Source organism: Cydia pomonella, chromosome 16 (genome assembly GCF_033807575.1).
Source record: "Cydia pomonella isolate Wapato2018A chromosome 16, ilCydPomo1, whole genome shotgun sequence".
Lineage (NCBI taxonomy): Eukaryota > Metazoa > Arthropoda > Insecta > Lepidoptera > Tortricidae > Cydia > Cydia pomonella.
The window spans coordinates 3,668,836-3,683,093 of record NC_084718.1 but is presented as its reverse complement, the minus strand read 5'-3'; the positions used below and the strand labels follow the sequence as shown (position 1 = coordinate 3,683,093).

At 35.1% G+C, this 14,258-nt stretch overlaps 1 protein-coding gene across 3 annotated transcripts in view; it reads left to right on the top strand.

The window, feature by feature from the left end:
• Nucleotides 1-7,673: 7,673 nt before the first annotated feature.
• The window catches only part of LOC133526552 (uncharacterized), a 110,885-nt gene continuing 104,300 nt past the window's right edge, over nucleotides 7,674-14,258 (top strand). The window contains exon 1 of one of the 3 annotated variants that reach the window (XM_061863227.1): nucleotides 7,674-8,604. In XM_061863227.1, coding sequence (XP_061719211.1) covers nucleotides 8,418-8,604 — 187 coding nt within the window. In that variant the 5' untranslated portion in view covers nucleotides 7,674-8,417. The remainder of the gene's footprint in view (nucleotides 8,605-14,258) is intronic. The other 2 variants (XM_061863226.1, XM_061863225.1) reach the window with 2 other exon arrangements.

Here is a 14,258-nt window from a genome sequence, read left to right as displayed (position 1 = left end):
TAGTACATTACGATACAAGTGCGATAAATAGGAAATTCGAAACGAGTGGAGATAAATGAAAACACGACCGAAGGGAGTGTTTTAAATCGACACGAGTTGCGAGTTAACTATTCGCACATGTATCGTACAACGCTTTACAGTACATATGGCCCTTTAAATGTTCGGCATAGTAACGTAATATGCTAATCTGCGCACTAGTGTGGTAAAATAGCACCATATGTACTGTAAATAAAATTTCAGGATAATAAATCAGAATCAGAATCAGAATCAGAAATATTTATTGTGCAAACTGTGTAGGTACAAGAATATGACTTAGGTACATTTTTTGATGAGTATCAACAGTTTTACCCTTCTCGGGTATACAATTATTTTTAACTTAAACTAGGTTTTAATATTTTATCTTAAACTATATTTTAATATACATTTAGGTTTACATAGTTATAAAATTCTTTTAAATTATAGAAAACTTTGTCTATTAAAAAGTTTTTTAAACATCTTTTAAAAGTATTTCCTTCGAGGCTTTTTATTTCGTTTGGCAGATGGTTGAAGACATTAATAGCAGATATGAACGTACTTTTTTTATATATTGAGGTGCTAGTTCTCGGAAGTACCATATTGTACTTATATTGTGATCTGATATTTTCTTTGCATGAACGCTTTGTGAAATATTCAGGGTGTTTTTTTACAAATAGGCTTAATTCTAATATATAAATACCGGTAAGGGTCAAAAAGCGCTTCTCTCTAAACACTTCACGTAGCGATTCATCCATGTACATTCTAAAAACAGTTTTTAAGCATCTTTTCTGCAATATAAATGTTTTATCAACATCAACAGAATTTCCCCAAAAAATTACTCCGTACGTCAGTAATGGGTAGACTGTTCCATAATATGCACTAATAACAATTTTTTCGGAGCAAGTTTCTGACAATATCGATAAAGCATAGCATCTACTAGAAATTTTTTTATTTAGCTCATTTATATACAATAGGCGCTATTAAAAGTGAAAACAGATGGCCTACTACGAATAACGAAGAGCGTAATTTCTTTATCCGCCTCTATCGCTAGAATATGCAAGAGCGATAGAGAGACAGATAGCGAAATTTCGATTTTCGCTTTCGCGGTAGGCCCTAAGGTGTGCACCAATTCACTAGTATTACACGAGCTTATCAATAATTGCATATCCATGTTAATGCGCGCTGTTAGAGACACTATAAAATTGGGCGCCAAAGTGGTGCCCAACATAGTGACTATTCAAAGGTGTGTGGTAGGTGTGCACCAGTTTGCTAATATTACACGGATTTATCAATGTTTGCATCTCCAGGTTAATGTGCGCTGTTAGAGACAGTACGAAATTGGGCGTCAATGTAGTGCTTAACATAGTGACAATACAAGGTGTGTGGTCGATGTGCACCAGTTTGCTTTACACGGGCCTATCAATGATTGCATCTCCATGTTAATGCGCGCTGTTAGAAACAGTACAAAATTGGGCGCCAATGTAGTGCCTAACATAGTGACTATTCAAAGGTGTGTGGTAGGTGTGCACCAGTTTGCTAGTATTACACGGGTCTATCAGTGTTTGCATCTCCAGGTTAATGCGAGCTGTTAGAGACAGTACAAAATTGGGCGCCAATGTGGTGCCCAACATAGTGACTATTCAAAGGTGTGTGGTAGGTGTGCACCAGTTTGCTAGTATTACACGGGTCTATCAATGATTGCATCTCCATGTTAATGCGAGCTGTTAGAGACAGTACAAAATTGGGCGCCAATGTGGTGCCCAACATAGTGACTATTCCAAGGTGTGTGTGTGTGTACCAGTTTGCTAGTATTACACGGGTCTATCAATGTTTGCATCTCCAGGTTAATGCGAGCTGTTAGAGACAGTACAAAATTGGGCGCCAATGTGGTGCCCAACATAGTGACTATTCCAAGGTGTGTGGTCGGTGTGCACCAGTTTGCTAGTATTACACGGGTCTATCAATGATTGCATCTCCATGTTAATGCGAGCTGTTAGAGACAGTACAAAATTGGGCGCCAATGTGGTGCCCAACATAGTGACTATTCCAAGGTGTGTGTGTGTACCAGTTTGCTAGTATTACACGGGTCTATCAATGTTTGCATCTCCAGGTTAATGCGAGCTGTTAGAGACAGTACAAAATTGGGCGCCAATGTGGTGCCCAACATAGTGACTATTCCAAGGTGTGTGGTCGGTATGCACCAGTTTGCTAGTATTACACGGTCTATCAATGTTTGCATCTCCAGGTTAATGCGCGCTGTTAGAGACACTATAAAATTCGCTTGGAAGCGTTATTGTTACAGCCATTACTGCAGTGCAAGGGCGGGTCCACACTTGGTTAAAAATGTGTGTCTAACAAATACAAATTCTTAAAAAAATTTAAAGGGTTCTAGGTATAGTTGTGCCGTTTTCGAGAACGTTCTCAGTTTTGTATACGGAATGTTTTCGTGTGAGAACATTCCACATAGTAAACGGAGGATTTTCTCGAGAACGGCACAGCTATACTTCTAGGTGTAAGTACTTATAGGAGGGCTTGGGGCGAGTTGTGAGCTGACCTTGGCGTCAAGATCTTCAATCCGAGCGTGTTCAAAGTTACCAAATCGTTTATATTATCAGAATATGTTTCCAAAAAGCATACAGATATTTCTCAAAACCAGTATAATCCATTCTATTTCAAAGTATTTCCATGTTATCAAGAGTAAGGAAAGGTTTTTAGGCAACTTATTTGCATAATTTTCTAACCTACGATTCGTACAGACTGTAGTAATAGTGAATAGTGATATATGTACCTACACGTATTTACCGATGCCGTCTTCTATATACGAAAATTATGGTTTAACAGAGCATATAAATGTATAAGTTTTGAGCAAAGAGCTATTGATTAAGATATGTAAAGTCTAAGACCAGTGATTTGAATTTGACTGCAAAGCGAAATGGCGCTGTATGGCCTTTGTTAAAAGTTGACGTTTTCTTAAACTTTACTCTCTATAATAATCAGTAACTCTTTGGTTTGGAGTAACACAAGAGTAAGCGACAAAGAAGTAGTTAAATGTTGTTTTTTAAATATTTGAATCTGATAAGGAAGTCGATACAATGATCGTGAAAAGGTTGTCTAATGAATTTAAATGGTACTTATAACATGTACCGTAAAATGGGGGTGACTTTGAAACTGGGTTGATTCTGTTCGCAGATTTCCGTTAGAACAGATCAAACTGTGCGATAAAGCAGTCTTAATAACAGTTTTTGGGTTTAGCAAAGTAATCCGGTTTTCTAAAGTCACCCCATTTAATATCATTGGGACATTCTGAGCTAGATTGAGTTAGACCAAGATAGTTGGCATCCCAGACAGTGCAAGTGTTAGTTTAAATGTCAAACTTCTATTAAAGTATGACGTTTACTTAACACTAGCACAGGCTGCTATCTAAATCACTGCTAACTTATCTTGGTCTGACTAGACATGTTATCTCTTTATAGATACAATAAAATCGCCAGACTTATATTGACCGGGATATGGACTGTGATTACCTTTTGTATTAACTGAAATAAATGTCATATACTAAGAAAAATTGACCAAGGCCTCCAGTGCCCCAGACTGGAATCGAACCAGCGTCCTCTGCTATCGCGGCAGGTGCCTGAGCCACTCGGCCATCAGGGTCTCGGCAGCATTGGTCGAATTTTTCCAAGTATATGCATCTCTTACTGAAGGCTTAGGCGCCCCCTAGCCATCTCTAAGGTAGAACAATATGGTTCATACCGTCTAACTGGAATACTGGAACTTATAATAATTATATTTTCTAAAAATAATTTAATTTGTTCTAATACTTCTAATAGTACCTTTTGTATTGTTTTCGAGCTGCCGATATCTTCAGTTACCCGTGAACAAGATGCAGGTAACTGCTTCGGGATATCGGGAGCTCGAAAACAATACAAAAGGTACTATTAGAAGTATTAGAACAAATTAAATTATTATTCATATCCCCGTCAATATAAGTCTAGTGAAAGTAACAGTGAATCATTCAAAACTTTTAAAATTTCATATCGACATTGCACAGAATAGATTCATATCTGATTGACAATTCCTGCGTAGGTTTTACAGAAAGGCATGACTATGATTATTTTATTATATTTTTGCCAAGCTAAAAGAAAAATACTCCAACACTATATAGTGCCAAACATATGGTTGTTTTTCACTCAATTTATATAAGCAATAATTTACAAATCATGTAAAATAATTATTATAAATAGCAATAGCTTATTGCGATATGAAAGCGTTAGTTCACGGTTTCATGCATTTAAAAGCAATTTTTTTGTACAAACTGACCGAAAGGTACCGAGTTATATCGTAGTGTAAGCATACTATAATTGGCTAATAGTACATTACGATACAAGTGCGAAAAATAGGAAATTCGAAACGAGTGGCGATAAAGTAAAACACGACCGAAGGGAGTGTTTTAAATCGACACGAGTTGCGAATTACCTATTCGCACACGTATCGTACAACGTTTTACAGTACATATGGCCCTTTAAATGTTCGACACAGTAACGTAATATGCTAATTTTCGCACTATTGCGGTAAAGTAGCACCATATGTACTGTAAAAATATTTTGTCTATTTACTAAGACTGAGTTACTTATTAAAAAAAACTCAGCCTTTCAACTCAGTTATCTTTGTCTATTTAGGCATGTTATGTATTGCTAATAGCCTTAAAGACATTTATAAAACTGAATTAACCAACTTACAAAAGAAAATTGCGAACATCTAAGCGGTGACCACAACCGCCCAGAGTTTCACATTCTAGCTCATAAAAAACAATTGTGTGGTCACCCGGTCCCACATACAAACCGCCAGAGGCGAAACGCGCTTTTTTCATAACAGAATGACCTTGATATGACGAATCGTGATTCGTCAAATTACATGACAAACGGTTTTGAATTCTAATACTTGAAGTTTGATATCAAATTCGGGTGTCGGTTAAATTTGCAATGAGGTTTGTAATCGTTTTTAACGAGAGAGATTTACTTGCATTTTTTTTGCGATGTCTGTTTAATTGTATAGATTCATCATTTAGTTCGTTTTTTTCGTATTCAGAACCTGGTTAGAAAAATATTATGAACACAAGTTAGTTGATTACGATCACAGTTTGATACCGTTTTGGTTTTTGGTGAAATACAGTCGTTATTATTATTTTTTTACTCGTTTTTTGGCGTTATTGTGTTTAACATTCTTCGCGATTGCAAGAGATATGAAGTTTAAGTTATTACCGCGATATAAACTCAACGCCGCGGCGGCAAATCACCATAAAATAATCAGAGCTCCCTACTAGGTCAGAAACTGACGGATTACGAAGAGCCGTATGACCAGTTACGTTTCTATTAACCCCATTCTAGAAGCGACATGTTGTCCTTTTCGCACTTATAATGTTAAAGCATCGTATGTAAGTGACGCAATTCACGAACACAAGACAGTCCAGTTTCGAGATCTCATTGGTATACATGTGATGAGGCTTTTTTTACTCGATTTTATTATTCACCACATTATTTAGTTAAGTTTTTGTATAGAAACATGATTTTATATTACGTTTTAACGCTATTGCTTTTGCATCCACAAGCTTGTTCGCAAGTTTATTAGGTTTAAGAACCCATTCGCTAAACCATGATTATTTCATAGTGGGTCGGAAATAATAGTTTACACTCAGTATAAGTAACTTAGCGCGTGAGGAGATCAAAATTACATTTACACGTTCGTATTCTCTTAACAAAGTTGTGGTCAGATTATTTTGAGCACCTCGTCTGCTTAGCTACTTATGCTGTTGATTGTATTCAATAATAGGTATAATTTTTTAATCCTTGAACAGTTTCAATATCTATTAAAGTATACTTGGAACTGTAATTCTCAACCCTTGGATGTAATTTGTTTAGGGCAAATGTTTAATGGATTTTTTATGAACGGGAGATAAGTTGGAATTTTGAAGTACGTGACGTAGGTTTCATTGGTTCCTTAAGATTTTGAAAACAAAAATACGTTAATACTTCAAGATAAGTCCGCTATAGAGTATCGGCCTAATGGGAAGTAAAATAACCGATCCTTAGTTTGTTATATCTGCATCGGAACCGCTTTATATCGGAGATGGAACTGGGAATGTTCTACTTTTCAAAAATTTACAAAGAGATTAATTTTTCACAAGTCCTAACCAATCTAAGCCAACCCAAACAATCCAAGGCAGTAATTTTTCCACTTTTCAATTTATTATAAGCTTAATTTACAAAGACTTTGACTCTTATACAAGCGGTTAAAAGGTTTATTTCAGTCTTGAATTCTGTACACTCTAATTTATTTATGACAATAATTCCATAAAGGCCCTCGACGATCTTGCGAGTGAATAGAAAGTTACCATATTATAATTTGTTTAGAACGGTCATAGCACAAAAATTGCAACAAAGTGGTTCGGCTTTTAAGAGCTTAGCTAATAAGGTAACTTTAATTTGATCTGATATTAATATTAAGTTTGATATTAGTTGTTCGCTAATATTGTTTTTGATATAATTATATTGTACATTTTTAAAATGAAATATTGTATTACATATCGTTATTTGCTGAAATGTATTTTGAAATTGACAATAATCAGTATTTAAAATAACTATTAAAATTATGGTAATGTAACTTCAATTTATTGTTTTGGAAGTATATATTTATCTGTTGAAGTTTGAAATATTATTCTGCATTGGTATTATTTTTATATAGAATTGTTTTACTCTTAGGTAATTATACTTTTATTGTAAATGGCCAATTAAGTAATAGTTATAAAAAGTTGTTTATAATCAATAATTATTTCAACGAATTGTTTACAATTTAGTAGATGAAAAAATAAATGAAATAATATAAAAGATACTACATCACCAGTCTTTCATTTTTAGGGTTCCGTAGTCTACTAGGAACCCTTATAGTTTCGCCATGTCCGTCTGTCTGTCTGTCTGAGGCCTTGCTCCGTGGTCGTTAGTGCTAGAAAGCTGAAATTTGGCATGGATATACTCGTATAAATCAATAAAGCCGAGAAAGTCGTAGAATAAAATCTAAATTTTTTTAGGGTACCTCCCCTACACGTAAAGTGGGGGAGATTTTTTTTTTGCCTCACTTAAGCCTACAGTGTGGTGTGGCATATCGTTTGAAAGGTCTTTCAAAATTAATAGGGGTCTTCAACATTTTTTGATAAAGTGAATATATTCAGAGATCATCGTTCCGAAAGAAAAAAATATGTGTCCCCCTCTAACTTTTGAACCATAGGTCAAAAAAATATGAAAAAAATCGTGGAAGTAGAGCTTAAGAAAGACATTAAATGAAAACTATAGCGGACATGATCAGTTTAGCTGTTTTTGAGTTATCGCAAAAAGTTTCCCCTTCATTGTAAAAAAACGTATTATCCACAGTTCATCCCTTGGTTAATAATCTACTATATATTAAGCTCCAGTTTAGCTTATTGTGACGGAAGAGTAACTACGGAACCCTACTCTGAGCATGGCTCGATATGCTCTAGGCCGATTTTTTACTTTTTGTCCGCTAATCATAATAACATTAATATGTCTTTATCCATCACGGAACAATGGTGTTCCGGACATTTGGGGGCGCGGAGCCGAAGAGACAACACGTCACGTACCTAGATGCTATTTTGACACTAATGAGATGTAAAGGGTACACCTAGCGGAGGACGCTGCCCTTGCCCGTGTCATGAGACGCACGCAGAGGCAGCACCCGCCAGAGTGTAAGGACTATTCAGAGTTGATGGAATCTAACATGACCTAGGCTATTGGGTGAAAGTGATAAACTAAATTCTGGGCTATGGAATAATGTTATTATTTAGTTACCTCCAAAACGGCTTTCCCCTAGTTAATGTTAATGAAGTACGTACTATAAACCTTAAATACTCTACGTTTGAGAGCCATAAAAACTACATCAACTGAGTAATTATGTTAACTTTACAACCTGAAGCGGGATGCATAATAGGTACCTTAATTACAAGACACGATTCACCCGTAATAGGATGCAACTAGTTTGCAGCCTAGATTTTATTCTGTTTCATAGTAAACGAGAGAAAGTAACACATACCGGCGGTATCACTCGAAAAATTGCCCACTTAAATGTACTGTCCAGTTTTAACAAAACAAAATTACTTTTTTGTTGCTTTAATTTTATGGCCGAGATACGCGAATGGCGCGCATTCGGTCAGTCCGCACACCGCAGCGCGCCGCCGCCGGCCGTTCCAACATGGTCGTCGCAAATGCGCGCCAAAACGTATTCCATTTTCAAATATGTTTACGTTCGTTCTAAAATTAAATAGTTAATAAAAAAAGTGATGTTCCAATCAAATTATAATTACCAAAGATTTTGCTCAATATGAATAATTTAAAATGGTCACGAAATCGATGTTTAAAAAATGCTTGCTGTTTGCTGTGATATTTTTGATGTGCACGTGTGAGGGGAGGAGGAAAATTAAAAGAAAAGTGGAAAGTTTTAGTAATGTGTCTGGCAACTCACTTAAACGGATTGTCAGAAACTCGAGTGACATCGAAACTTCGCGCGGATTTTTCCCGCCAGGTGAGTTGAAACTTTTTAATATCCCGTTTGCGGAGTCAACGACCGACTTTTTGCTCTTGCAAGTGGGACAAAGGAATTGACTCGTACAGCCAGGACATAAATAAGCTCGTTTTGTGATGTGAAATTTCTTATTGCTCTTTCTGACCAGATGAGCCCACGTTATTGCGAAAAAGTTGCGTCGTAAAACGTGTTCCCTTGTTGCAAGGTATTGGCACGGACGGTCGTAAAGGGGAACTTTGTAGGATTTATTTACTGGATAATACGGTGAAGATATTTTGATGTGGGTAAGTAATAGAACGTATACAAACCTATAATATATCACTCTGAATGTATAAAATCAATTTGTATAATTTTGAGATCGGAATAACATTCAATTGCAATAACATGCAATATGTATAACAACGAATTCTATAATTGTAAATTGTATAATAAACACTACATATATCATTGTTTACGATAACATAAGAAAAGGTATAACGTTGAAATAATATAACATACACAACAAATATCATACATTAAAAATAAGCGCCTACTATTTCTATATTAACTATTCTTTATCTAGAGGGTCACAGTTCTAACCTAACCTAACCCACTTTTCTGTTAACAGTTTCTTTTTCCGAAGCCTCAGAGTTCTAACCTAACCTGCTACCTATTCTGGAAACAATTTATTTATCTAGGGGTCACAGTTCTAACCTAACCTAACCCACTTTTAGCAGTTTTTTTTCTAGTAGTGTGTTCTATGAGGTTTGAAATTCTAGGTCATCCTACTAATTTTACTACTTAATTATATAAGATGATATTTATATTTTAATATGTATATATTATGACAATTATATGAAATGAGCTTAACTTATATGTATATTATACCAAACAGCCATATGTATGTCGTATGTTATATTATTTTTATGTTATACTAATTGAAAGTATACGTTTACTTTATTATACATAAGATTAGTATACATTTTTAACGTTTGTAAACTGAAATTATTCCAAAAGTGCGTATATATTATAGGACGCACCCGTTTTTTATGTTCATCTTTTTTTTTCTGCTATCTTCCTATCTCCGATTACCATGATTCTTTATTAATCGTAATTGTTTTAATAGTGTAATTTTACCTTAAATTGATTATTTATGAATACTCTGCTATTTATAGAACAAATAGGTATTTTACGTAGGGTAATTTTAGGTATATTACCAGGGATCGCAACCGGTTTTTTTGAGAAACCCGAAATAGCCCAATATTTTTAGTTTACGCTCTTCATGTAAAACTGAATCATGTACTTAGGTAAGAACTTCGTATTAATAATAAAGCAAAGAACGAAAAAGAACGTAATCATACCGGTATTTTTTGTATGAAAAAAAAACCAGGTCCGAGCCTTGATAAATAGATATACACAAGTTGAGAGCTAAACGACTACTTTGTATGTATACTTCCTATTTATAACAAGGAACCCTTACCGTGAAGTCGGGTTATTTTAACCCAACAGGTAGATGGGTCTGATAAAAAAATACAATAATGGCCAAAGTTACCCTCGGGGCTAATGAAACCCGACTTTAGGATACTTTAACTTATATGATAAGTCACCTATACCTACCTAATAAACAAATAAAATTACCCCTTTGGGAAAAATGTTAATCATTAGGTACTTTATAACTTATATGATAAGAATAATTCACCTATACCTACCTAATAAACAAATAAAAAGACCCCTTCGGGAAAAATGATAATCCTTAACGGGCATGGTGAAATCAAGCCGTCAAGGCAAGTTTTACTTTTAAAATACTGACCTTTATAATTTATTTTTATTGTTTATGTCAAGCCGTCTCTATACGTAGGACTACGTACGTAGTAATACAATTGACTGGGACAGTCATCGGATTGGATATAGAAAGATTAAGTAGATGGTGAAGTTAGTAGGTACCTACTTAAGCAATTACTTGTGTGTGTGTGTGTGTGTAATGAATACTCAATCCATAATGTTTTAATGACTAAAGTTTATTAGTATAATTATTTAATTAATACATATTTATTTATTTATTAAGGTTTGCCAACAGGTGTAATACAAATACAATTGGATTTAAATAATAACCAGTACCTGGGCGACCGAGCATTGCTCGGTTATAACTATTTATTGTAATATGGTGGTGTATAGGTGATAATCTTATGTACATTTTTTTACTAAATTAAACTTGTCTAAAACAATAAAAATTAAAAAATTATATATAAACCTGAACATATAAAAAGAAAAAAAGTTAGTCACCGGGCGAGATTCGAACCCGTAACACTCGTTTAGCAGTCCGCGTCTTAACCCGCTGGACCAGACGGACAGTGGCCGGCATCACGAAATTAGCGACCATATTCTGCGTCGAAAGAAAAACGCATGAAAACTCGAAAACACGCGTTTTCCCAAACATAAGACTAATCTAGATAGATTGTATACCCCCAAAAACCCCCATATACCAAATTTCAGCGAAATCGTTAGAGCCGTTTCCGAGATCACAGAAATATATATATATATATATATATTGTTGGCGCAACATAAGTACTCCTACGAAGACCGGTTGACGACACATGACGTCACACACATACGTCACGGCTCCCCGCTCCGTGTACCTACATCAGACTGCACCGTACAGCCGAAGCGGCTACACATATTATATATATTACCAAAATACTGTATACAGTTATTAAGTTAATAAAAAAATACGATAGTACTATCCTGGAGTTCTTCATTCTTCATCAGAAGAGCTTAATTGAGGAGTATATCGAACATATATATATATATATATACAAGAATTGCTCGTTTAAAGGTATAAGATACCGGAGTATTCACCCAATTATAGACAAACACAACTTGCTAATACTATACACACATATAGAAAACTTGTGAGACAGACAGAGAGATATACACCGTGTTTTTATTGAGTTCCGTTAACTTCGGGGCATGAGTAAGTACGTTTAAGGAAACTAAATGGTATGGGTAATTTAAAAATATAGATATACCTATATTTTTTATAAAAAGTAATTAAATGTTGCAGATACCGTTGTTGTAACACGGGCATTACATTTAACTCAACCTTACAATTGAAAACTGTGACATATCAATGACATTTCTAACGTCGATCGTCCGAGATAGTACGTACGTTTAGTAGCAAATGTAACAACTCGAACTAAACACGAATCAATATGTAAACAGGCCCTAAGGCAAATGTACACGCTCGTAGGGGGCCTTATAAGATAAAAATAAATTATTGATCATCTCCGGAATAGAGTTAGTTAGAATACCGGCGTCTTTGAAAAAGTTACTTAATGTAAGTTCAGGAATACACATAAATAAATTTAAAATGACACTTGCATTGTCTGGCCTGTCGAAATCGCTGCCATCTTATCTTGGTCTGACAAAAATCAAAATTGCTACTAGAGTTAGACAGACTGTGCAAGTATTATTTTAAACGTGACAGAAGTTTGACGTTTAAAATAACACTTGCACAGTATGGCCTATCAAAATGGCTCTCGAGTTAGCTTGGTCCGACTCTACCTACGTTTTGCATAGATAGTAGTTCCCAAAGTTGATTAGGCTCCGACCCACCTAACAAAAACTGCCAAATTCGGGACCCACCTCTTGGCCGTCTCAAATTAAAGGAGCATGAAATATTATTAGTACCGGCTGTTAACCCGATCGACTAGCATGTCGTCTTGTGTTTCAGGGCCCACCCAAATATCCATCCCATAGTTTGGGAAATGCTGCTATAGATACTTTGTAGTGCAAGGTCTCGGTACATTAGACGTAAAACGCCAACTACGCAAGGATAGACCTAAGCCTTCCTACGTGTATACATACAACGCGGCCGGTCAACTATACTGTTGTGAATGTGAAAGGGTGTTTAAGAGCAAGTTTGGCCTGGCCAGCCACATAAGAGCTCATAAGAGGAAAAACCCTTGATTGCTGAGGTCGCCGTCATCGAAATCGATGTGGAGGACTATATTAGTGCAAGTAGTAGTCATTGAATTCGTAATATGCGTTACATTAAACAAGCTTATCTTCGCCGTTTATCTTAATTTTAAACAGCGTGAAAGTGAATCATATCAGCTGATAGTAAAGTCCCTCATCATATCTTATTACTACATGAATGATAAAACAACGTGGGATTAATTGTGATTCGAAATGATTAATTATTTATTATATTTGAATAATGATGATGAAATGGATATTCCAATGCATGTATTTCCTTTGTTGTTTTTATTATATTTGTTTGACATTTAGAATTTATTCTAGAAACAATCTAGACTAGTATTTCTTATACATTTTTTTTTTGTATGACTATATTTTGTGAAATTTTTAGTATTAAATTTGATCTATGAATTATATTCATTAGTATTATATATGGAATAATATTTACAACATCAATAAATTGCTCTAATAATTAGATTAAGATAATTATATGTAATACTGTCTTACTATACATAAGTGCTTGTTGCTAGGCCTACATGAATAAAGTATATTTGAATTGAATTGAATTATCTAGAGATTTCCATTGTATCCAGTCACGCTACGTTGGTTCATATCATATCATAGATCATAGGCGAAGAAATACAGTTCGTGTCATCCACGATGACGTGCAAATTTGTCAAATGTAACCTTTAATAACATGACAATACAAGTCGATGTATTTATAAATGTTGTTATGTATTTTTCATGTCACTATATGATGTTACTATAAATGTTGCATTGACTTGCAGTGGCGGCGCGTCACAAACATTCTTAGGGAACCCGGAGGTAATTTTGCTTTCCTTTTCTCCATGAACCGATCGTGAAAGTACTCAACGGGCTGAAGTTTAGACAAGCCGGTGGGAATCGAGTTCTTTGAACGATCCGCCACTGTTGACTTGTAAAAGAGCCCTTGAGGCCTACTTGCAGAATAAATTTTTGAATTTTGAATATTCGAGGTACGCGTCTTCGTGAATGACACGATGTATAGACGCGTAAAGGAGCGTAAAATATCGGAGAAACAGTAAAATTGTCATCACACTTGCTCGAAAAACATCTTATTTCATCCAGGTATACTGAAGGATAAAGGCATGTATTCTCCTGCGGGAGTTATGGATTGTGAAAAAAAAGCTCTGATTCCCGAGGGAGCTATAGTTTTTTTTTTATTGTGTTACTAAATCATACGAACCAAGTAGGTATAAATGAGTTTTACTTTTAAAATACTGACGTTTATAATTTATTTTTGTTGTTTATGTTAACAAATAGTTCGTTTGATTAATTTAATATTTAAATTTAGTTTTTTTCTTCGCAAGTGTGATGAAAAACATTGTGTTTAGGTAACTCCGGGGGTAAGAATATTGCAAGCTTGCAGCCTGCGGCTGTCGTGCATCTAAATACCTCGTTTGCAAGATTTCACTTACCCCCCTCGTTGCACAATGTACTATTGTTTCCTTTGTCTATGATTCATAAAAACCTTAATATCAACATAGTATAGTAGAATTGGAAACTAGGAATTTTATCAACTACAAAACTTAGGAAATTATTTGACCCTAGTCTATTATTTTTACATGTATTGGGAAACGTTAAAAACTTCGTCCTTAAATGACGATTTATTTTACTTTAGCGCTAAGTACGGCTACCACCAGTTTGACACTGTCATCATA